This window comes from Balaenoptera borealis (genome assembly GCF_965194805.1).
Source record: "Balaenoptera borealis genome assembly, chromosome: 12".
Lineage (NCBI taxonomy): Eukaryota > Metazoa > Chordata > Mammalia > Artiodactyla > Balaenopteridae > Balaenoptera > Balaenoptera borealis.
Genome location: NC_138869.1, coordinates 45857228 through 45882983, shown reverse-complemented (window position 1 = coordinate 45882983; position 25756 = coordinate 45857228). Strand labels below are relative to the sequence as shown.

General features: G+C 48.1%; 2 protein-coding genes across 3 annotated transcripts in view; one reads left to right on the top strand and one right to left on the bottom strand.

Moving 5' to 3' along the window:
• FYCO1 (FYVE and coiled-coil domain autophagy adaptor 1) overlaps positions 1–25756 on the bottom strand; it is an 86926-nt gene that overhangs the window by 15468 nt on the left and 45702 nt on the right. For both annotated transcript variants that reach the window (XM_082347309.1, XM_082347310.1), the window contains exon 15: positions 1799–1894. In XM_082347309.1, the coding sequence (XP_082203435.1) occupies positions 1799–1894 (96 nt within the window). The remainder of the gene's footprint in view (positions 1–1798; positions 1895–25756) is intronic.
• On the top strand, positions 10370–21704 carry CXCR6 (C-X-C motif chemokine receptor 6). Its single transcript, XM_082347451.1, has 2 exons — positions 10370–15119; positions 18641–21704. The coding sequence occupies exon 2, from the start codon at positions 18662–18664 to the stop codon at positions 19685–19687; it is 1026 nt and encodes a 341-aa protein (XP_082203577.1). The 5' UTR covers positions 10370–15119; positions 18641–18661; the 3' UTR covers positions 19688–21704.

Here is a 25756-nt window from a genome sequence, read left to right as displayed (position 1 = left end):
TTCCAGAATTCTCCCCTTGCACCGAGTTACTTGGATTGTGTCTTTAATCTTTTTTACCTTTCTAGACCTCATCTGTTCAGTGAGAGGACAATACTCAGTCTCGCCAAAGGAGATGCTAATAAAAAGAAATCAAGGGTTTGCCATCTCTGCTCAAATACAATCTTAAATAAAAGAAGTCTGTTGTCCATAAGACTCACATCATAAATGTAAATTCAACTGGTCTCCCTACTTCTGTCCCTTCATAGTCATTCTCCATATGGCAACTAGAGTGACCCCTTTTATAATGTAAATTATATTAAGTCACACATCTGTTCCAAATCTAATTGTAAAGCTCCCATTCCCCTCAGATTAAAAGCCAAGGTCCTTACAATGGCCAAGAAGGCCTGATGTGATGTGGGCCCTGTTCCCTCTCTGACCCAGTCTCCTTCCCTCTTTCTGCTTCAGTCACACTGACCCTATCCCTATTCCTTAAACATACCAGACACCATCCTGCCCCAGGGCCTTTGCACTGACTGTTCCTTCTGCCTGAATGCTGTTCCCTCGCATATCTGCATGAAAACTCCTTCAAGTCTTACCTTCTTAGCGTTTTCTATTTAAAATTGCAACCCCACAAATGTATGGACACCAAGGGGGAAGAGCGGGCGTGGGGTGGTGGTGATGGCAGTGGTGGTAGGATGAACTGGGAGATTGGGATTGACATATATACACTAATACGTATAAAATAGATAACTAATTTAAAAAATTAAGAAAAAATAAAATTGCAACCCTTCCCCCCTCATCCTACTCTTTGTTTCTTTTCCAAAGCAAGCACCACCTTGTAACATACTATATAATTTACTTATTTACTGATGTTTATTGTCTGTCACCCCTGCTGGAATGTAAAGTGAACATGAGGGCAGTAATCTTTGCTTGCTTTGTTCACTGATGTGCTCTAAGGACCTAGAACAGTATCTAGCACATAGTAGGTGCTGGATAAATATCTGTGAATGAGTGACTGAATGTACTCAATGACCATAATGCAATCATACAGCCATTGGTCACAACACTGGAGAAAAAGAATGATATGGGGAAATACTCATACAAGATTAAGTTTAAAACGACTGTGCAATAAGATGTAGGATATTTGTTTATGTTGAAAAATTAGGTATATTAGTATAAACAAGACTGGAAGGCTATATGCAAAGTGGTTTGCTTATCTCTGTTTCCTGATTTTCTACAAGGAAAATTTTCTTACAATAAGAAAATAAAGTTATTTTCAAAAAGGAAGAACACAGGACATAGGGGTGAGGGAAGGATGAGTATAAAAGGACAGGGGAGTTTTTGGGGTGATGGAACTGTTCTATATCTTCACTCCGGTCAATTTTCTTTTCTGGACCTAGGTTTCCTCTTTGGCAGACTTGGGAGTGGAGCTGGTTGGGTGCTGAGGCCTGAGACTGTAAAGCCACTGGCAGAGCTCGATGTGGGGGCTGGCAGATGCCTGGTGATTACACTGTATTACTTGTCAAAATCCAAGCACTGTACACTATAAATGGGGACCTTAACTGTATATAAATTTTACAAAAGAAAGAAAGGAAGGAAGGAACGAAGGAAGGAAGAAAGAAAGAAAGAAAGAAAGGAAGAAAGAAAGAGAAAGAAAGAAAAAGAAAAAGAAGCACAAACTTGAAAACCACCATGGGTGCCAAGTCTGAGCCTCTGGGGTGCTTTCCAGCTGGGACACCGGAAGGCCAGGCCTCCTCTGGTGTTCCTCCTCCCCAAAAGTGACACCCTGGGAAGTCCAGCTTGGGGGCCCGTCACTTACATCAGTTCTCCCGACTTCAGCAAGCAGATTTCAGCATCCTGCCCCACGGGCATGTCTTCAGTGTCCTCAGGGGTTAGCGAGTTTGACGTGGTGTCCCTGAAATGTCACAAACGAGAACACAGCCAATTAGCTATCAGCACACAGGGTCCCGCATCCTGAAGCCCGTAGTCTTGGAGTCTGGTAGCCAACCTCAGAACGCACGGGGAACCCTTCAATCATGGAGGCCAGGACAGAGGCCCCACAGACTCTGAGGGTGGAGAGCCATGGGGGCCAGGCCCAGGCAGGCAGGATGGGGAGGGAAGACAACAGGGCTGCAGTGACTTCCCCAATGTCTTCCCAGTGGGCGTGGGATGGGTGACCACAGCACAAATGGACCACCCTCCTGTCCCATGCCAGCAGAGCTACAGCCACGGGGTAAGTTTCCAGCACCACTGATGCTGCCTTTTCAGCGCCAGTCCCTGACTAGACAAGCCTGCTCTGGCCCATCTCTGGGGAACAAGGACAGGCACCCAGAGCTGATGAGGCAGGAAGCGGCATGGCCTGAGGAGGCTGTGGGACAGAGACTCATACAAAGAGGGCAGATCCACGCCACACCTCCTCTTCCCTCACAACCCACTGTCTGCTGTGCGGAGAACCAGCTGTAGGAGCTGCCTGGCAGTACAGAGGTGCCATGGTTCCCAAAGTGTGCTCTGTGGAACACCACTGCCAGGGAGGGGAACCCTGCACTCTTTCTTAGAAACTCATGGCATTCTTAAACAGTAAATTCAAGGCTCTGAGATGTCCTGCAGTAAAGACATCTATTAATTTTCTTTTAATATTTATTTTCCTTATTTTTTTGGCTGCGTCAGGTCTTAGTTGTGGCACACGGGATCTTTGTTAAGGCATGCAGGATCTTTGTTGAGGCATGCAGGATCTTTGTTGAGGCATGCGGGATCTTTGTTGAGGCATGCGGGATCTTTGTTGAGGCATGCAGGATCTTTTGTTAACGGTGTGCGGGCTCTTCGCTAGTTGCAGCGTTCAGGGCTTCTCTCTAGTTGTGGCGTGAGGGTTTTCTCGCTCTAGTTGTGGCACGCAGGCTCCAGGGCGCGTGGGCTCTGTAGTTGTGGTGCACGGGCTCTCTAGTTGAGGCACGCGAGCTCAGTAGTTGTGGCACGCGGGATTAGTTGTCCCATGGCATGTGGGATCTTAGTTCCCTGACCAGGGATCAAACTCGAGTCCCCTGCATTGGAAGGCGGATTCTTTACCACTGGACCACCAGGGAAGTCCCAAGACATCTATTAAATGTTAACTCTAGCGTTCCCATGGAACATTTTTAACCCCTGCTGAGTTGCTGCTCCTCGGAGCACTGCCCACACTTCACTGATGGGGACACAGAGGCCCAGGCGGGTCTTGAGAGGCAGGGCCAGAATCAGACACCCTGACTCCAGCTCAGTGCTCTTCTTGCTGGGTCCCAAGCCCAGTGCGGCCAATCACTTATATGAGCTCAGGGATCTCAAACCCAACCAGCTCCAGTGCCCAATGGCCTGAGAAGAACCTAGGTCCAGGAAAGGGAAATGATTTGTTGATTTGCCCTGTGGGAAGGGGTTAATGAGGACGATCTCCTGAGCAGCATGGCTTTTTCCCAAAGTGCTGTGATAATTCCCTTCTCAACTGTCCTGGCAGGCTCTCCCCAGATGTTTCTGGGGTGAGGTCAGTAGTCCCCAAAATGCCCTCACCCAGTTCTGCTCCCCCATCCCACCCCCTACACACACCCCTGGGCTCTCACCAGCCTGGCCCCCAGGCACATTCACTCAACCTCTGAGGCCCCGTGTGAACTTGTGTGAACTCAGACCTGCCCTACCCTCACCTTGCCTACTGTTGAGCGGGTCCTGAGGTGGCGGCCCAGCACTGCACAGGACACGTGAGGTGGGCATGGGCCCTACCCCACAGACGCGCTCCATCTGAGGCAGGGACAGACAAGCTGCGGCCTGCCTGGAAGGAGGCCTCAGCACATACAGTGGCACACGCAAGGTCAGCGGCTGACAGCAAGCGTCCAGACCAGGCGCTCAGATGGCCCTCCTCACCTACCCTCACACCCACTTGGGCACCAAGTTCACGGCTGCCCCTAGAGTGGACCTACAACTTATGCTGGAAAACTGGTGTGCTTCTCTGAGAGCGCTATCTGGGCTGCGGCCAGGTGTGATGCCTGGGGAGGGGCTCTGCAGCTTTCCCAGGGAGTTAACAGACCCTGAATCCCAGAGCTCAGGTGAGCCTGGGACCTCACATCATCTCTGGAACATGAGAAATACAAGAGAGCACAGTGGGTAGCCAGACCCTAATGCTCACAGAGCTTCTGCCTGGAGGTGGCGGCCATCGCCTCTGCTCAGAAATGGTTCTCACCACACTGCTCCTCACATTTCACTGCCTGGTGGGTCCCGTGGCCAAACACGCCACAGCAGGGGCATGAGGCTCATCCTTCCACAGGGAGAGGCCCTAACAATGGGCAGAGACGCACAACCCGCCCATGGAGAGGGGCAGCAGATACCGTCCCCCAAAGTCTACGTCCTGTGTCTGAGGCCTGAGGCTCCTCACTCAGTCAGTAGGACCCTGGGAAGGTCCCTGGAGCACCCAGGTGTTCTTCATGCGGATGTGAAGAGGGGTGGTTCAGAGTTGGCAAAATCCAGTGAGTCTCGCCTAAGCCTGTCCTGGCTGTCACTCAACCCTGGGGGCAGGAATATCTGTGCAACATGCAGTGTACCTGCAGCAACCACGATGCACCAAGAGTTTGGGGTCAGTGACTGGTGGCGTCACCCCAGGGGCTGTGACAGACGCGGCACCTGCAGCTCGCTCCCACCCCCCATGCTCCTGCACCCCATACTCCTCCCCGCCACCCACGCGTCACAGCCCTGGTCACGCTGGGCTTTGCCTATCTGCTTTTGGGTCTTATCTCCCCCTGGTCCACAAGCTCTTTGCAAGCAGGGGCTGTGGCTGGGCTTTCCCCGTCCCAAAGGCCAGGTCACTGCCGTGTGCCGGAACCAAAGAATGTCTGTGCTACTTGCTAAAAAACACACATGGGGGCGTAAATCGTTAGCGTGTAAATTCAGGATAAAAGGGCAGAGGTAATGCTGATGAAATCAAGAAAGGAATCAGCAACAGATCCTGAAGGAGGAAGACCCCGAGTCACACATGGAGTGGCAGACGCTGGGTTAGCAAAGCCACACCTGGGGACAAACTGCAGCACCTCCACCTCGAACAGGATTTTCTCAGACACAAAGCAGACTGTTCGCCGCCAACTTACAAAGCCTCTCTGTCTGGAGGACAGCACTGCACAGGGGGAGGCCTCCAGCCTCTCTGGAAATCTCTGAGCTTGAGACTTGGCTTCATTCAGACAGCTGGACATCACGCCTGCTCGCTCCGCCATATGGCCCCGCTTCCCGGCCTCGCTCCTGTCTACTGCTGGAGTGCTGAGGCCGCTGGCTGTGACAAGCTGCTCAGGGCGCTGCTGCGAGGGGGTGGAGGTGGCGGCTGGCCCGGGGGCCTCCAGGGCTGCCTAGGTAATCAGATGCCCGCTAGCGCTCAGGTGTCAGGCCGGGGCTGTCTGTGCACAGTCTACATCAGCCCACGGCAGGTGGGAGAGCCCGTCCTCACAAACACCTCGCCCTCAGCGCTGAGGCCTAAGCAGTGGGCTCCCTCTGGCTGGAGCTCACTGTGGTTCCAGAGGGCAGGGGAGGTGGTATGGCTCAGGGGAGGGCGGGTATCACTCCAAGGTGGTCCCAGTCTTGGCTTTATGACTGTGACTCTGGGTGAGCCCTTTCCTCCTCTGAGACCTCAGATTTCTCCTTTCTAAATGGGAGGAGATGGAAGTGGATGGACTCCAGGCTCTGCTGGCTTAAAAAGGCTGTAAGTTTCAAAGGCCTTGGAGAAGGCGTTTTACTGGCTGGGAAAGAGGTGGGCTCGCTCTGGTCGGCAGCTCCTGACCTCAGCCTTCCCCATTCTTCCCAGGGAAGGTGCAGCAAGAACATGTCCTAAAGTGCCTGCTGCCACCAAGGGCAAGCCTTGTCACTCCTTTTTCTCCCCAGCCCAGCCCACCTCTGACCTCCTTCCTGTCCAACACCTCTTTCTTGTTCATCTTCCAATCGCTGGCTTCCAGATTCCCCCACCCCCATCAAAGAATGTCAGTGCGAGAAGAAGCTCAAAGGACCATCCAGTCCAACTCCACTTGATGGCTAATGAGGCAGGGGCCAGGGGACAGGAGACAGGCCCAAGGCCACTCAGGCCTGCCTCGTTTCATTTGCTCTCATCCTTGTGCAAAGTGCAAGTACCATAAATGAGAAAGATAAATAACATATGATGAAATGCACTCTGAAAACTGTGGTTGGTTCTCTCAATATACCCGCATTAAGAATAAAAGATGTCGGGAATTCCCTGGTGGTCCAGTGGTTGGGACTCTGCATTCCCACTGCAAGCGGCACAGGTTCAATCCCTGGTTGGGGAACTAAGATCCCACAAGTTGTGGGGTGCAGCCAAAAAAACCCCAAGATGTCCTAATCTTTTATTCCCTCTCCTCCTCCATCTCCCCACCTCTCTGACCATCACAACACAGACAACCCTATTACCAGAGTAGGTCCTGCAACCCTTGCTAGTCCTGGCTGAGGCCCTGCATGGGGGAGCTTTGTTAGGTGGGAAAGGGAGATGGGTGGAGGTGGGAGTGTGCATGGGTGGGTGATGCAGTCTCAAAGGCAATGATTAGGGACACAGAGTCTCCTTTCAATGGCTTTTCAAACTGTGGGTCATGACCCATTCCGTCAGTTGTGAATCAATTTAGTAAGTTATGACGAATATTAAAAGAAATAGGACAGAGAGGGCAGACAGCAGAGGCAAGAAGAACTACAATCCTCCAGCCTGTGGAACAAAAACCACATTCACAGAAAGACAGACAAGATGAAAAGGCAGAGGGCTATGTACCACATGAAGGAACAAGATAAAACCCCAGAAAAACAACTAAATGAAGTGGAGATAGGCAACCTTCCAGAAAAAGAATTCAGAATAATGATAGTGAAGACGATCCAGGACCTCGGAAAAACAATGGAGGCAAAGATCAAGAAGATGCAAGAAATGTTTAACAAAGACCTAGAAGAATTAAAGAACAAACAAACAGAGATCAACAATACAATAACTGAAATGAAAACTACACTAGAAGGAATCAATAGCAGAATAACTGAGGCAGAAGAACGGATAAGTGACCTGGAAGACAGAATGGTAGAATTCACTGCTGCAGAACAGAATAAAGAAAAAAGAATGAAAAGAAATGAAGACAGCCTACGAGACCTCTGGGACAACATTAAACGCAACAACATTCACATTATAGGGGTCCCGGAAGGAGAAGAGACAGAGAAAGGACCCAAGAAAATATTTGAAGAGATTATAGTTGAAAACTTCCCTAACATGGGAAAGGAAATAGCCACCCAAGTCCAGGAAGCGCAGCGAGACCCATACAGGATAAACCCAAGGAGAAACACGCCGAGACACATAGTAATCAAATTGGCAAAAATTAAAGACAAAGAAAAATTATTGAAGGCAGCAAGGGAAAAACGACAAATAACATACAAGGGAACTCCCATAAGGTTAACAGCTGATTTCTCAGCAGAAACGCTACAAGCCAGAAGGGAGTGGCATGATATACTTAAAGTGATGGAAGGGAAGAACCTACAACCAAGATTACTCTATCCGGCAAGGATCTCATTCAGATTCAACAGAGAAATCAAAAGCTTTACAGACAAGCAGAAGCTAAGAGAATTCAGCACCACCAAACCAGCTCTACAACAAATGCTAAAGGAACTTCTCTAAGTGGGAAACACAAGAGAAGAAAAGGACCTACAAAAACAAACCCAAAACAATTAAGAAAAGGTCATAGGAACATATGTATCGATAATTACCTTAAACGTAAATGGATTAAATGCTCCAACCAAAAAGACAAAGGCTTGCTGAATGGATACAAAAACAAGACCCATATATATGCTGTCTACAAGAGACCCACTTCAGACCTAGGGACACATTCAGACTGAAAGTGAGGGGATGGAAAAAGATATTCCATGCAAATGGAAATCAAAAGAAAGCTGGAGTAGCTATACTCATATCAGATAAAATAGACTTTCAAATAAAGAATGTTACAAGAGACAAGGAAGGACACTACATAATGATCAAGAGATCAATCCAAGAAGAAGATATAACAATTATAAATATATATGCACCCAACATAGGAGCACCTCAATACATAAGGCAACTGCTAACAGCTATAAAAGAGGAAATCGACAGTAACACAGTGATAGTGGGGGACTTTAACACCTCACTTACACCAATGGACAGTTCATCCAAACAGAAAATAAATAAGGAAACAGAAGCTTTAAATGACACAATAGACCAGATAGATTTAATTGATATTTATAGGACATTCCATCCAAAAACAGCAGATTACACTTTCTTCTCAAGTGCGCACAGAACATTCTCCAGGATAGATCACATCTTGGGTCACAGATCAAGCCTCAGTAAATTTAAGAAAATTTAAATCATATCAAGCATCTTTTCTGACCACAACGCTATGAGATTAGAAATGAATTACAGGGAAAAAAATGTAAAAAACACAAACACATGGAGGCTAAACAATACGTTACTAAATAACCAAGAGATCACTGAAGAAATCAAAGAGGAAATCAAAAAATACCTAGAGACAAATGACAATGAAAACACGACAATCCAAAACCTATGGGATGCAGCAAAAGCAGTTCTAAGAGGGAAGTTTATAGCTATACAAGCCTATCTCAAGAAACAAGAAAAATCTCAAACAAACAATCTAACCTTGCACCTAAAGGAACTAGAGAAAGAAGAACAAACAAAACCCAAAGTTAGCAGAAGGAAAGAAATCATAAAGATCAGAGCAGAAATACATGAAATAGAAACAAAGAAAACAATAGCAAAGATCAATAAAACTAACAGCTGGTTCTTTGAGAAGATACACAAAATTGATAAACCATTAGCCAGACTCATCAAGAAAAAGAGGGAGAGGACTCAAATCAATAAAATTAGAAATGAAAAAGGAGAAGTTACAACAGACACCGCAGAAATACAAAGCATCCTAAGAGATTACTACAAGCAACTCTATGCCAAAAAAATGGACAACCTGGAAGAAATGGACAAATTCTTGGAAAAGTATAACCTTCCAAGACTGAACCAGGAAGAAATAGAAAATATGAACAGACCAATCACAAGTAATGAAATTGAAACTGTGATTAAAAATCTTCCAACAAACAAAAGTCCAGGAAAAGATGGCTTCACAGGTGAATTCTACCAAACATTTAGAGAAGAGTTAACACCCATCCTTCTCAAACTCTTCCAAAAAATTGCAGAGGAAGGAACACTCCCAAATTCATTCTATGAGGCCACCATCACCCTGATACCAAAACCAGACAAAGATACTACAAAAAAAGAAAATTACAGACCAATATCACTGATGAGTATAGATGCAAAAATCCTCAACAAAATACTAGCAAACAGAATCCAACCGCACATTAAAAGGATCATACACCACGATCAAGTGGGATTTATCCCAGGGATGCAAGGATTCTTCAATATACGCAAATCAATCAATGTGATACACCATATTAACAAATTGAAGAATAAAAACCATATGATCATCTCAATAGATGCAGAAAAAGCTTTTGACAAAATTCAACACCCATTTATGATAAAAACTCTCCAGAAAGTGGGCACAGAGGGAACCTACCTCAACATAATAAAGGCCATATATGACAAACCCACAGCAAACATCATTCTCAATGGTGAAAAACTGAAAGCATTTCCTCTAAGATCTGGAACGAGACAAGGATGTCCACTCTCACCACTATTATTCAACATAGTTCTGGAAGTCCTAGCCACGGCAATCAGAGAAGAAAAAGAAATAAAAGGAATACAAATTGGAAAAGAAGAAGTAAAACTGTCACTGTCTGCAGATGACATGATACTATACACAGAGAATCCTAAAAATGTCACCAGAAAACTACTAGAGCTAATCAATGAATTTGGTAAAGTTGCAGGATATAATATTAATGCATAGAAATCTCTTGCATTCTTATACACTAATGATGAAAAATCTGAAAGAGAAATTAAGGAAACACTCCCATTTACCACTGCAACAAAAAGAATAAAATACCTAGGAATAAACCTACCTAGGGAGACAAAAGACCTGTATGCAGAAAACTATAAGACACCGATGAAAGAAATTAAAGATGATACCAACAGATGGAGAGATATACCATGTTCTTGGATTGGAAGAATCAATATTGTGAGAATGACTATACTACCCAAAGCAATCTACAGATTCAATGCAATCCCTATCAAATTACCAATGGCATTTTTTACAGAACTAGAACAAAATGTCTTAAAATTTGTATGGAGACACAAAAGACCCCGAATAGCCAAAGCAGTCTTGAGGGAAAAAAACGGAGCTGGAGGAATCAGACTCCCTGACTTCAGACTGTACTACAAAGCTACAGTAATCAAGACAATCTGGTACTGGCACAAAAACAGAAATATAGATCAATGGAACAGGATAGAAAGCCCAAAGATAAACCCACGAACCTATGGTCAACTAATCTATGACAAAGGAGGCAAGGACATACAATGGAGAAAAGACAGTCTCTTCAATAAGTGGTGCTGGGAAAACTGGACAGCTACATGTAAAAGAATGAAATTAGAACACTCCCTAACACCATACACAAAAATAAACTCAAAATGGATTAGAGACCTAAATGTAAGACCGGACACTATAAAACTCTTAGAGGAAAACATGGGAAGTACACTCTTTGACATAAATCACAGCAAGATCTTTTTTTATCCACCTTCTAGAGTAATGGAAATAAAAACAAAAATAAACAAATGGGACCTAATGAAACTTCAAAGCTTTTGCACAGCAAAGGAAACCATAAACAAGACGAGAAGACAACCCTCAGAATGGGAGAAAATATTTGCAAACGAATCAACGGACAAAGGATTAATCTCCAAAATATATAAACAGCTCATGCAGCTCAATATTAAAGAAACAAACAACCCAGTCCAAAAATGGGCAGAAGACCTAAATAGACATTTCTCCAAAGAAGACATACAGATGGCCAAGAAGCACATGAAAAGCTGCTCAACATCACTAATTATTAGAGAAATGCAAATCAAAACTACAATGAGATATCACCTCACACCAGTTAGAATGGGCATCATCAGAAAATCTACAAACAACAAATGCTGGAGAGGGTGTGGAGAAAAGGGAACCCTCTTGCACTGTTGGTGGGAATGTAAATTGATACAACCACTATGCAGAACAGTATGGAGGTTCCTTGAAAAACTAAAAATAGAATTACCATATGACCCTGCAATCCCCCTACTGGGCATATACCCAGAGAAAACCATAATTCAACAAGACACATGCACCCCAATGTTCATTGCAGCACTATTTACAATAGCCAGGTCATGGAAGCAACCTGAATGCCCATCGACAGATGAATGGATAAAGAAGATGTGGTACATATATACGATGGAATATTACTCAGCCATAAAAAGGAACGAAATTGGGTCATTTGTTGAGATGTGAATGGATCTGGTCCATGTGGGTGGACTGTCATACAGAGTGAAGTAAGTCAGAAAGAGAAAAACAAATATCGTATATTAACGCATGTATGTGGAACCTAGAAAAATGGTACAGATGAACCGGTTTGCAAGGCAGAAGTTGAGACACAGATGTAGAGAACAAACGTATGGACACCAAGGGGGGAAAGCCGCGGGGGGGTGGGGATGGTGGTGTGATGAATTGGGCGATTGGGATTGACATGTATAAACTGATGTGTATAAAATTGATGACTAATAAGAACCTGCTGTATAAAAAAATTAAAATAAAATTAAAAAATTAAAATAAACAAAAACCAAAAATCTAATACTAAACTTTCTTTGGGTTATTTGCATGGAAATATGTTAATATAAATGTTTCAGACATTACATGAAATTCCTAAAAATCTTATACGTTCTGGTATAATGTTATAAGTCATAATTCTAGTTATTATTTTAAAATGTGTATCTCAGAAATAACTAAATTTCCTTGTCAATTGCATTATTATGAACTTTGATCAGATCTTTAACCGTGGTGATTTTTAAGTCTTTTGTCATTTACAGACAGTTCTGGGTGTACTCTGATGCTTTTGCAAAAATGTTCCTATAAAAGGGTAAAAAAAAAAAAAAGAAATAGGATATAATAGAAAATATGAACGCGTTTTTGCACTATATTGCAATGTGGTAAGGATAAGTATTGCTTTATGAGGCTCTTGTTTGACTCTGTCTATACACATACACACCTGGGTAGTCATGTAAATTTCTGACTGTGGGATTTAGCAGAAAATGTTCAAGCAACTCTGTTGGAAGATGTCAAAGGATTTTTAAGTTTTGAGAATGACGGGGAACAAAGATAAGGCCACTAGGGGGCACCCTATCTCCTTTTGTTGCCATTGAGGTGTTTCCCTCAGAAAAGATGCAAGACAAAGTCACTGCCCACAAGTGACCTTCCTCCTCCCCTTACTCTGGCCATGGGAGCCTACTGCTAGCTATGGTGGCCTCTCATGGCTGATGGCACGTCATCCCTTCCTGTCCATCTGAATTTCTGTCACTGAGCCTGTGGTCAGTCGAGCTGAACTGTCCTAAGGCACGTGTATCTGTCAACTTGCTCCACCCTATCAGGGTGGTCATCTTGGCCACACCTGCCACATTTGGCCTGGGCACCTGTCATGCACACAGCCAAGGTGGTCTTCTGTCCCAAATGTCCCCAAGGACATGACCAAGGCTTGCTCCACTTCGGAACCAAGTAAGAATAAAGTGGTGACCACAGGCAAGGACGCTGAGGAAGTCCCCAGCAACGCAGTCCAGGGGTCCACGCCTGCCTGGACTAGGGGTCACAGGTGAGGTCCCTCCAGCTTGCTCTCTGCAACTGTAATATACAGTATTCTCCTGTCACAAATCACAACACCTTAGCCTCTTTTTTCTTTAACTTCAATTCTGCCAGTTGCCCAAGGAGCAGATTCCCTGGCTGTTCAGGTTGGCTGAGGAAGGAATGGAGCCCAGAGAGCCTCACGGCCTGAGTGTCCTGCTGACAGCCTTCCCCAGAGGGCTCCATCCACCCCTCCGCCTTGCTAAGCCAGCACGGTTAGGAGTGCTGCTCTGCCTGTGACACGGGGTCTCCTGTGAACTGGAGAAGTCTTTGGTTTACAACTGCCCTGTTCAATACAGTACCACTGGCCTCATGTGGCTGCTTAAATTCAAATTCATCAGAATTAAAACAAAACTAAATGCTTGGCTCTGTGGTTGCACTAGCCACACTTCGAGTGCCTAATAGCCACAGGAGTTAGTGCCCGCTATGTTGGATGCACAGACACAGGACACGCCTGTCATCTCAGAAGGCTCTACTGAACAGCTCGGGTTTGGAAGGAGAGGCTGAGCCACACGGTGGGCCACATTCACTGTGGGGCTTGGGCGCATCTTTCTATTTTACTATTAAATTCCTAGTAGTTTTCCTTTTAGTCATTGTTTTCCTTTTTGCCTAAAAACCAAGTGAAGAAGATAGCTTCTGGTGTTGATTTCTGATTACTTGGTAACTATGGGCTGACCAAAACACGCAGACCCACATGCCCGTCCTCACCACTGACCTGCCGCCCACTGCCCTCTGGTTAGGCTGCTTTTCTGAGGGTTTTTCCAACTCATCCTCCACAGCCGCCGCCACCCACCACCGCCTGGCAGTTACTCCTCTACCAGCAGCAACTGCCCCATCCCTGCGTCCTGGAACTGCCGTCCCAAGCAGGGCCATGGCTCCAGAATGCCAGGTGTTCAGCAAAAGGAAGCAGGTCAACACAGTCTGACTTCTGAGAGAATCTGCGGGGGGCACGGCTGCCACAGCCCTTTTACTCTCCCCCAATTCTGTTTCGGAAATGTTTGCATATTCTGGGAAAACCCCAAGACATATGGTTGGGTACTTGCCCTTAAGTAGTTCAGAGTTTTGTTTCAAAGAAAAGCAATGAGCACTACAAATTGGAAGACAACAGAAGGCACTTTGTAAAGTGGTTGAAATAAAATTCTGGCCCCCAAATTGTGAAGGGCTCTTATCCTCTAATTTAGTTGCAAGTTTTCCATCAGAGAACTTTCCACTGGAGAATGGTTATGACAAGTACGGTCACGCTCTCTCTAAGACACACATCACCCCTCCTTCCCAAGCATGTACGTGGTCACGGAGGGCACCGGGCCGAGGCCTGTTTTTCCCCACGGAGGATAAGCGATTGCTGAGAGGGACGAGCATGGCTGAGCCAGTGTGTCTGCCAAAGTTCAGCCCCTTCTAACATCACCCTGTGAACTGGTCCTAAGTGACACGGTTGGTTTGTCTCTGGGAAAAACTCATCTCTCAAAGCTTAAAGATTCCAAGATGTCAGGCTGGCTGACTGTGAAGGAATGTCTTGTCTCAGAAGATTTCCTTCAGGAAGATGGGTGCTTTGACCTTCAGTATTTGGTTCAGCCTGTTCACTGTTGATTCTAGCCTGGACAAGCAGGGCGGTGAGCCCTGTCTGAGTGGTGTGGGTTTAGGAGGAAGGGCTGTGTCTGGCCCTCTGGCAGACCCATCATCTAGAAGCCATCTGGTCCACTGGTCTGGCAATGATGGAGACCTGCGTTTGTATCCTGGAAGTGGCAGTTATTAGCTGTGAGTCCGTGGGGCTGTTCTTTGGCTACAGTCCTCTGTATTCTCATCTATAAAATGGTGTAATACCTACTTGCAGGATTGGTATGAGGATCAGGGCTGTCACGTATATTGGAGCTGCAGGCACACAGGGAACCCAGGCCATAGCATCGACTTTGCATTGGTCCAGACCCAAACTGCTCCAAAGAGACATACGACTAGTGAATGAAATAATTTTAGGGTACAAATGCCACCATCTTCAGTGGACTACCAGACACTGCATATTGCTCCCCTTCAGTTTACAAATTAAAACCCTCTTGGATCCTGGCAAAAGAGTAAGACCCCAGCCAGGTTGCAGGGGGTGTGCAGCATCAGAGCCACCGCTTCGTCTCTTTGACCCCCAAATTACATGGGTGCAGGCTGGTCATGTGGATTCTGAGCTGCAAGATGGGGAAGGGCTGGGTCTCCTATCATCAACCGAGAGCTCTTAAAAATCACTCAACGGAAACACAGACCACATGAGAGAGGCAGAGGCCGACCTTGCTGCTGTGAGCAACCTCATCTCAGGAACAAACTGAAAGAGCATCTCTACTGGTGAGTCATTGGTCTTCTTCTTTATAGTTAAAAGAGGGGCTAACTCCAGGTGGTTGGGATTGTCAGAGTCCTGCCTGCAGCACGGTATGGTGTCAAATGCCCAGGCTTTCAAGCTCAACTGCCCTTGGCTCAAACTCCATCTCTGTTATTTGCTGCCATGAGGGTCCGAGGAGAGGATTATGACTTAACCTGGTTCTGTAAGATGATGCTTGTAAGATGATGCTGATAGTAATGGCATAATTAGACCCTCCCCAGGAGATAAGGAGAGTCTAGTCACTGTGTGTGTTCATTGACTAATCTCTTTTTCTGTTTTTCTTTTCCATTTTATAAGACAGGCTGTTATCTTAGATTACGGTTTACTTTCTTTTCTCCATATATGGCAATATACACCTGTAGCAACTTCAGAAAATACAGAAAAGTATAAAGGAGGAATGGAAATAAGTCACCCCTAATTCTACCAGCCAGGGGTGAACTGCTGATAAAATCTGATCATTTTTCTATGTTTTAAAAAATATAGTCAAAATCATATAGCTTATCACAGATTTGTAAACAAAGTCTATAGAATATGGGGCAGAGGGATTTAAAGAGTTCATGAACCCCCGGAGTTGCAGGCATGTTTGTACATTATTACTGAGGGAAAAGAGCTACAGCTTTAATGAGACTCTCAAAGGGGTTTATGATCAAAGAAGGCTGAGAATCATGATCAATTTTACATTCACTTTGTCATCTTTTTGTTGTAATAGTAACAGCCAATATTATATTGCATTTTTGGGGAGTGGGGAGGGATAAATTGGGAGATTGGGATTGGCATATACACACTACTATATGTAAAATAGATAACTAGTAAGAACCTGCTGTATAGCACAGGGAACTCTACCCAATACTCTGCAATGAGTTATATGGGAAAAGAATCTAAAAAAAAGAGTGGAGATATAGATATATAATATATATATATATATATATATATATATATATATATATATATCTCAGTGATATATATATAGCTGATATATATATATCAGTTATATATATGTATCAGTTATACACACATAACTGATTCACTTTGCTGTACACCTGAAATTAACACAACGTTGTCAATCAACTATACTCCAATAAAAATTTTTTTTAAATGTATTGCATTTTCCAAAATCATTAAAGGCACTTCCTAAACATTTCAGTCATATTCTGTTTTATGCCTAAATTATACTTTGCTTATTTATTTATTATCAGACACTATTTCCAAAGTTGTACATATTACTTTCTTTCTAATTTTCACAAATCAACATAGGACTTTGGTTAGAGAAAATAAAGAAACAAATGGTTTTAATATTTCTAGAAGGGAAAGTAATTTTTAATACTCGATCTGCACAGAACTGTGCAGTCCCAATCTGTTAAACACTGTTTAGTTTACCAATTATTACAAATGAATTTGCATGGGTCCTTTGAGGAAACTGCAATGCCAGCCTAAGGATGCAGCAACAGCCTTAGTAGGAGAATTATTAATTAATTAATCTATTTATTTATTTATTTATTTATTTTTGGCTGTCTTTGTTGCTGAGTGGGCTTTCTGTTGTTGTGGCGAGCGGGGGCTACTCTTTGTTGTGGTGTGCGGACTTCTCATTGCTTGTGGTGGCTTCTCTTGTTGCGGAGCACGGTCTCTAGGGCACGCGGGCTTCAGAAGTTGTGGCACGTGGGCTCAGTAGTTGTGGCTCGCAGGCTTTAGAGCACAGGCTCAGTAGTTGTGGCACACAGGCTTAGTTGCTCTGCGGCATGTGGGATCTTCCCGGAACAGGGATCAAACCCGTGTCCCCTGTATTGGTAGGAGGATTCTTAACCACTGCGCCATCAGGGAAGTCCCAGGAGAATTTTTTTTAAAGGCCAAGAGTAAGTCAAACAATAATGGAGATCTGATATTACTTTCAGTGTCACATTCTAAATGATGAAGAATATGTTTTTGTCCCCATGTGAAGCAGTAACACACACACAGCATCGTCTGACTCACTTAACCCAGCAGCCCAGAGCTGGTGGGGTACAATGCCTATGGGTTGGCCTTTCACTTTTAGAGAGCTAACATTTTGTGGTCCAGGAGGAGGGACTTTTCACTGAGTAGTCTTAGCCCAAAGACAAGGTCCTTCCTTGGAGAGAAAGGGTGCTTTGAGCCCATGAAATACCAAGGTGGCAGCAGGGCTGACATCCCTTCCTGTCAGGATCCAGCATCAGGAAAAGAAAAGTCTCCGAGGAGACCAGAAAGGAGAGATCATCTCTCCTTTTACACCCCCTTGTCTGGCCGGTTGATATTCTGACTTTGCTAAACCAAATGCCTGCTCTTCTTAAACATTTCCTTGAGGTGCCAGTGGGATATGGCACCGCTCACTGGAAGAGTCCCTGCATATTGAGTACCTGCAGGACAGTGGCAGGTACTGACCTGGCCCTCCAAGGCCGATGCTGCCGCAGTTGCCCCTACTCCCACACCACAGATTATATCACCCGTGTCTGGTCCATGGTCCCCAGCAGGGTCACAGGGCCCAGAGAAGGGTCAGAGGGAAGTGATACCCTTGAAGGGCTGGGACCCCCAGGCAAGAAAGACAGCTATTTGGTCTTTGCTATAAGTAGCCCCACCGCAAGGCTGGCCGCCAGCCCTGCTGCGGTAGCCCACCCACCTGACGTCCCATTTCAATCAGCTCTTCCGTGTGTTAAAGGAGACCCCTCAGCCCTACACTGCTGGTCATAAAAGCTAAAGCAATGTTCCCTTCTGGGGGAACCTACCTTGTAAGAGATTCCTGAAGATCAAAGAGGCCCTGAGGGTGGAATGTCATACACTGTGACAGATGATGAAGGGGAAAGCTGGGGTTGGGCGTGAGGAAAACTGCCCAGTTCCCTGGTCAGAAAGCCGCTCAGCCAAAGCACTGGGCAGCCTGGGCTCTTCCCTGCCCTGGCTTCCCATCACGGCAAGGCGAGGCAGGATGGACGGCCCACCCAGGCAGAAAGGCCCAAACACCTCTTGGTCTCCAGGAGTCTCCTTGATGGTGGACCCTCTAGAAGGGGGATACTGCCTTAGCTCTCACAATTCGTAGTCCAGGGGCCAACTTAACAGAAGATGGGGCACAGGCTGGGTGGGCACCTTCTGCTAGGCGTGGGCAGATGAACACAGCCCCCCCCACTGAAGAGCAGCGCAGCTCTTCCAAAAGGACACAGTCCCCAGCTCACCACGTGGTGACCTTTGCTTCCAAGGCCATTGAGCACAGGATTTTATGGAATGTGGGTGGGGTCAGTTATGTGCTGTCTCCCAGATGGGTAAGATCCTGAGAATTTTAGGGCCAGTGAAGGGTTCCTCGTCCTGTCTGAGCAGTTTCCCCTCAGAACTGGTTGTCCCCAATATACTGGGCTGTTACTGAGCAGAACAGTGGGTGGGTTTAGGAGGTGACTATCTGCCCCCTAGCTGTGGGCAATGGGACAGTGGGAAGACAGGAGGGATCACCCTCAGCCCCAAATATATATAATTCCTGTGGTTTGACTCCCAGGGGTCCATCAGAACAGACACCATGGCCGAGTACGACTATGGAGACCCCGGGTTCTTCAACGCTTCCAATGACAGCAGCCAGGGGCACGAACACTTCCTGCAGTTCAGCAAGTTCTTCCTGCCCTGCATGTATGTGGTGGTGTTCATCTGTGGCCTGGTGGGGAACTCCCTGGTGCTGGTCATATACATCTTCTACCAGAAGCTGAAGAGCCTGACGGACGTGTTCCTAATGAACCTGCCCTTGGCTGACCTGGTGTTCGTCTGTACTCTGCCCTTCTGGGCCTATGCAGGCATCCATGAGTGGGTCTTTGGCAACGTCATGTGCAAAACCCTGCTGGGCATCTACACTTTGAACTTCTACACGTCCATGCTCATCCTCACCTGCATCACCATGGACCGCTTCATTGCAGTGGTTCAGGCCACCAAGGCCTATAACCAGCAGGCCAAGCGGATGGCCTGGGGTAAGGTCATCTGCTTGTCCATCTGGGTAGTTTCCCTGCTGGTTTCCTTGCCACAGATCATCTATGGCAACGTCCTTTACCTTGACAAGCCTGTCTGCGGCTATCACAACGAGGAGATTTCCACCATGGTTCTGGCCACCCAGATGACACTGGGGTTCTTCCTGCCACTGCTTGCCATGATTGTCTGCTACTCAGTCATAATCAAGACCCTGCTTCAGGCCCGAGGCTTCCAGAAGCACAAGTCTCTGAAGATCATCTTCCTGGTGGTGGCGGTGTTCCTGCTGACCCAGACGCCCTTCAACCTCGTGAAGCTCATCGGCAGCATGAGCTGGGAGTACCACACCATGACCAGCTTTCACTATGCCATCACAGTGACAGAGGCCATCGCCTACCTGCGTGCCTGCCTTAATCCTGTGCTCTATGCCTTTGTTGGCCTGAAGTTTCGGAAGAACTTCTGGAAACTTGTGAAAGACGCTGGCTGCCTCCCTTACCTGGGTGTCTCAAGCCAATGGAAGTGTTCAGAGGACACTTCCAGGACTGCTTCAGCCTCTCGCAACATGGAGGCGACCAGCATGTTCCAGCTGTAGGCCTTGCTGGGCTTGGAGAGGCTGCTCAGCAAGTCACAGGAGCATGGCTGTGTCCTCTAAGGCTTTGTGTATAGCATGAGCATTCTCACGGAGAAGTTACCAAATGGTGCAGCTGGGGTGGGATGCTTCTTCTCAGGCATGCGCAGATTGTGCTCTCTTCTTTTACACCCAGGCCTAAGGCTCAAAGGGGAGTCTGAAAGCTGCCAGGGCTTTCTTTCCTCTACCCCGAGAATACTGACACCAGGGAATGACGTGTGATTCTCAAGACCCCAGGTTCTCCTTCAGTGGGAATGGGACTGGGACTAAGGGTTGAAGAGGGGGACCTGGCCAACAAAGGTCTTGATGGCAGGTGACACTCTGGGCTCCCAAGTTCAGAAGATTCTTCTGCCGACTGGGAAGCAGGGGAGATTAAAGCAGCCATGAAAACCAGTGCTGACACTGTGACTCAGACCTCCATCACCAGGCACCCAACAGAAATGAGCTCAGGTTCTGCCACGCCTTGTGGGTTTGGTTTTATATAGATAGGTGCTTTATGTTCTCTTTGATTAATCCTGGAAGGACTAGCACCAGGGAATATGAATGGGCCAAAGCAAATTAGGGTCGGCTGAGGATTCCAGTGGGCCACAGAATGCTAGAAAAATGTGCAAAGCTGAGTTTAAGACTATCATGAGTCTAAGGAGCACCTCTGAAATGGATCTTTGGTGGGTTTGCTCATTTAAACCTGAATTTACCCAATGCCTCACACACACACAAATCATATATAAATGTATATATAATACACACACACACATCTCAAAGAGCATGATTTTCATGACTGAGAAATAAAACTTTTTAAAAGTCTCCAAACTACTTTTATCCTTAGGCACATTCCACCTTACTGTGGTATTCCTGAATATACCAAAAGTGATCACTTGTGGGCTCAGAGCACAGGAAATAAGTTAAAACTGTCAACTTTCAGGGCACTGCTCTATCAATACACCAATGATAACAACTGTGGCTTCAACCTCCTGCCCAGAACGAGAGGTGCATTTGTTACCTCTGAGATGTGGTCACAGAACGAGGCAGAGTTTTAAATGTCAGTCATTTGTTTGTGCATGTTTATTAGATCCCAGCAACCTGCTCAACAGGCTTAAAGTGGCCTTTTTGGCTCACATGTCACAAAATCACTCACTGAAATATGGAGAACCTGTTGACAACAGCTAAGAAGAGCGCTCAGGGAGGTGGGCCAGAAAGGGCTGAACAGTGAGGTTTTGCAGCTTGGACAGACCGGCGTCACGAGTGGGTAAGACCAGCTGGTAATCTCTTAATCACTTCCACTTTGGTGAAACGTGGGCCGTAACAGTACCACCTCTCAGGGCAGGCGTGCGAGGACTGGAGAGGGTGCACACAAACACTTAGCACGGTTTGCATATGTGGGAGGAAGGGCCCCCAAAACGGTGGTAGTTGTTATTCTCTCAAGAACCAGCCACACAAAACGTTAGCCGCCTGCCTTTCTCTGTGCACTGGCGGGGCGTGGGCCGGTCGGCTTCGTGCCTTCCAGAGGTGCACAGGCCGGCCTTGCAGGGCCCACAGGGCCACCGACTGTTTCATACACGTGCCTAAATGCACCGACGGGGAGAGCGGCTTTACTGTGCTGAGGCCGCACGGACTACCCAGTGCTCCTCAAACACTAAATCCTGCCCTTTTCATGGAGTCAAGGCTGACTTTCAACTTGTTTACGTTGGCTTCAGAGGGGGAGTTTTGGTCACCCTCCTCTGTGCTGTCACCTTAATGTTGAGCACTTCTGGTAGAGGGGCCACGAGCCCCTGGCCTCCCCAACAATGTCCCAGAACAAGAGGCAGAGGCCCTAACTAGGAAGGAAGGAGTGAAGAGTCGGGGAGCCAGGGGCCCTGCGGCCTCTCCATGTGTCCCCACGGAGGAAAGCAGTGTGGTGGGATGGGAAAAGTAGGGCTCTGGGGTGACTCAGACACTGCCCCGGGGAGAGCTCCACATCTGTCCATCCCGGGACAAGCCACGCAGCCTCCTCAAGCCCGTTTCACCATCCACACCACGAGCTGACGACGGCCCTCCTTCCAGGAGCGCTGTGAGGCACGGACAGTGCACTCCAAGCCACGCTGGGGGCTGCTGGTCACGGCAACAGAGGGGCGGCTGCTGGGACTGCTGGGTTCTCCCCGAACGGTGCCTGCCTGGCTGAGTCAAAGGAGACCAGGCACCCATCAGGCCATGCCCCATCCCAGGCCTATTATGTGCCCTCTCTCCAGGCTCCTTGCAAGAAGGTTTTGCACTGGCCCTTCCACAGCTTAGGAGAACCTGCCTGCCTGTCCTGAGGAAAAGCACAGCAGCTGAATCTTCTTTCACCTTCTCTGCCTCCCCAGTCACTCGTTGGCCCTACTCTCTGGGCCCTCACCCGCTCACATTTGGGAGTAGAGATCTTTTTCCCAAAGCCCTCCTGGGTACACACCATTACAGGCAACAGACACTGGCACAGCCCAAACAAGGCTTTCACTCTCGACTTCACTCATCCACGAGACAGCCCCATGGAGCACAAGCTCAGACCCGCCCTTCTCCCCTTGGCTCTCCCCTCTGCTCCCACGCACCAGTGCTTGGCGTAAGCAGCCTGGGGTGTGGGGGAAACTGGCGGGAGGGGGTCAGGCTGGGTGTGGACCCTGGGTGAGTCCAGTTGGCCTCACGTGCGGCCTCAGGGTCTCCTCCCCCACCAGCTTCCCTGCAATTACAGGCCGGGGGTGGGGCGGTTAGAGGCCATGACGGCCACACTGTCCGAGATGCGGTGAACACAGGGTGAACCTGATTCCAGGGGCTCCCTGGAGCCAGAAGCCTGGGATTCTCAGTGAGCATTCTGGACTGAGAAAATGGTGCTGCAGGAGAGAAAAAACAGAAGCTGCCCATACTGGAGGGGTGGAGGCGGAGCAAAGAGCACAGGGCCCAGGAGTGGCCGGGGCGCTGGCTCTAGCCTTGTTCTCTCAGGGCAGCACCCCTTCCACAGGCCCAGTCCTTTGTGGTCCACGGTAACTCCCAATGCCGTTTGGTAGGACGCCTGGTACTATCATCCCTGTTTTCCAGATGAGAAAACTAGTTCAGAGACATTACTACCTGCCAAAGCTCACACAGCAGAGCTAGGGCTGGAACCCCGATGAATAACCTCTTTCTCTTCCCCCAAATGTTGGCTAAGACGGCCCGGGGTACCTGACAACTCTGTACTTGTCTGAAGGCGGAGATGCTAGGTTAACCCAAGCACAAGGTGGCTTTCTAACCTTAACCGTTATCACTATATCCTGTTCTTGGTTTGAGATACCAGGTATTGTATCTCCTGGTTGGTGATAAACCTGCCACAGATCCCCGAAGCACTCTGACCACAGAGCACCTGTTCTAAAGCAAGTACTGGCAAAGATGCTCTGTGGGTCAGGGACAGTCTCTGTGCGTGAGTTTGAGCTCAGTATCATCTGGGCATCTGGCGGGATTTTCGTTGGCGAACACAACTGAGCTACGAGATGTAAGGAACCAGGGCCCGTGGCAGTAGACACCACAGTGTGGCCCTTGACCTCACAGCTCAGGGAAAAACATCACCAAAACCACGCAATTCCGTGGAAGGCTTTCCACATCATTTCTGTCTGATCCTCCTAACAACCCTAGAGGTGCCGTCCCTGTCTCTTCTGTACGAGGGAGGGAACTGAGTTTGCGGGCTGCGGTGCTCAAAGCCAGGGAACCTGGAGGCAGCAGACCAGGAGTGTCTGACTCTGGACCTCAAGCTCTTCATCGGCACGGTCTGCTCGAGAAGGGAGGCCGGGCCTGGAGGAGGGAATGGCTGCTGGAAGCAGAGCAGAGGCCAAGGGACCCAAGGCCAGGCCTGTTGCTGGAGGACAGTTTCTTTCCTCCTCTGCCTGCCTCGGTCCTGAGAACAGCTGGGCACCTGGTCAGGGAGATGGCTGAGGGTGGGCCTGGGTCACTGTGGGGAGGGGTGTGCACACCTGCAGGGTTCTGGAGAATATCGCCCCTCCACTTGAGGCGGGCTGTGCTCCTGAGTCACGTGCAGGGGGCTCTGGGAGGCTGCTTAGGGATCTGCGGGATCCTGCCAGGTCTCCCCGAGAGCCTGGATTCTGGGACCTGTTCCTGTCCCATCACGGCCAGGAGGGCCAAGGCAGACAACTGTGTTTGTCCTGAGAATGTGTGTGTGTGGCGGGGGAGGAATGGACAAAGAGGCAGGGAGGGTGGGCAGGTGTTTGATGTGAAGATAGGGAAACGGGACCAGGAGAAGAGGGCTGTACTCTTCAAAATGAATCTCGTGCCTGTGGACTGGAGGGAGGGGTTCTGGGCACAAAGCTCAGTGCTAACACTTACAGCCCCCTGACCCTGAGCAAGTTACCTGCCTTCCTGAGCTTCAGTACCTTGACCTGTAAAATGGGGACCATAATCCCTACTCTTTGAAGGGTTGGGCAGGGACTAAGTGAGGTCATGTGCAAAAGCTGCTCCACAGGGAAAGTGCTCAACAGACACTGCCTCCAGGCAGCCTCCTTCCCCCCCTCATCAGGGCTTTCACAGCCTTTAACCCCTCCTGGACCACTTCTTCCTTTGGACTTGCTGATTTCTTTCTCTCAGTGTCTTGGCAGGGATGTATACACAAACCCAGGCTCTATACCAACCCCTCACCCCCCCACCCCACCAAACCTGTCTGAGTTTCTCAGACTCCTGGTGGTTTTGATTGGTCCTAAGCTTAGGAAGAAAAAGAACATAAGAAGAAGCCACCAGAGACACGGGGGTCTGTCTTCGGCTAACTCACAAGGAAGGTGTGAGACAAGGCAGGCCCTGAACTGACTTGGAGGGCTGGCCCTTCACCCAAACAGATGATGCATGGGGACTGCAGGTCCATCCGTTAGCCCCGGATCTCCCTTGGAGGCTGCAGGCCAGCATGCTGGCAGTTTCCTTTCCTTGAACCGCTTCCTGATTTCCCATGACCAAAAACACACTTATTTGTCAGCGGTCAGAAGACCTTCTGCTTTTGTTCCTACTGAGAAAGGGGAAGGTGAAAGGTGAAGGGAAGAGGGAGCTGCAGGGCGGCACTTCCTCATGCAGGTGACAGCCCAAGGTCATCCTCCCAGGCCCTGAGCTTCCGGTCCTGCTCCCCGGACCCCCTACCCACCCACCCACCTGGCCGGCAGTTGAGGCACAGTCAGTGAAGAGTTGCCAGGTGACGACGGCATGAGTATGGCTTAGTGCAAATGCAACAGAACGTGCCCTGGGGACCACTGAACCATGGGGGTTGGGGAGAACGCTGGAGGCTCACGCAGCCAGGAAAGGCTTCAGAAGGAAAAGAAAGGGCCCGTGATCACAGTGAGCAGAGGCTTTCTTGGGTTGGGTGATGGGGCTGGCTTTATCCATGAGGCAAGGTCAGTCACCCTCAAGCAAGAGAACAGAAGAGTATGGAGACATACACTTGAGCCTAAAATCTCCTGCGCTGAGAACCTCCCGAAGATTAAGTGCATCTCCTCCCACGCAGCAGCAGAAATCCTGGATGATAAATCTGACAGCCCTTCCTCTGAACTCTGGGCAGGAATAAAGGAACAGAGATCTCAATACAAGTCGGCAGGAGCATCACAAAACTCCCTAACTGGATGGAAAGTGAGTCAACGAACGTCTGGACACAGGAGCCATGTCAATTCTCCCTTGAGCTTCTAAACAGGCAGTGCTTTGCTGCAGGAACCGCAGTCAAGCCAGACCACAGGGGCCGAGAAACACCAAGCAAGGCTGCCATGGAGGGGAACCTGACTTTTCCCATGGGTCCCCTGGCTTAAACTCTTGACACTTTAATACAATGGCACTTTGTGCAGTTACTTCATATATTTAGAAATTAGCCATTGCAGACTCTCCTCACAGGCCTTGTTGGAAAAGAGCTGGCCCAGAAAAATGAGAGGGCCAATGGAGAGCCGGTACTAAAGGACGCCCCTGTGCCTGATGCTGTCCATCTGCGGCATCGGGAACATTTGGTGGGTCTGGGTCACTGATTAAGAGCAGCACAAGATACTGGTGATGGGGCAGGCATGGGCTGGGGGAGGG

Excerpts from the sequence above, each read along its gene's own strand:
- CXCR6 (XM_082347451.1), top strand. The coding sequence starts at position 18,662 with ATGGCCGAGTACGACTATGGAGACCCCGGGTTCTTCAACGCTTCCAAT.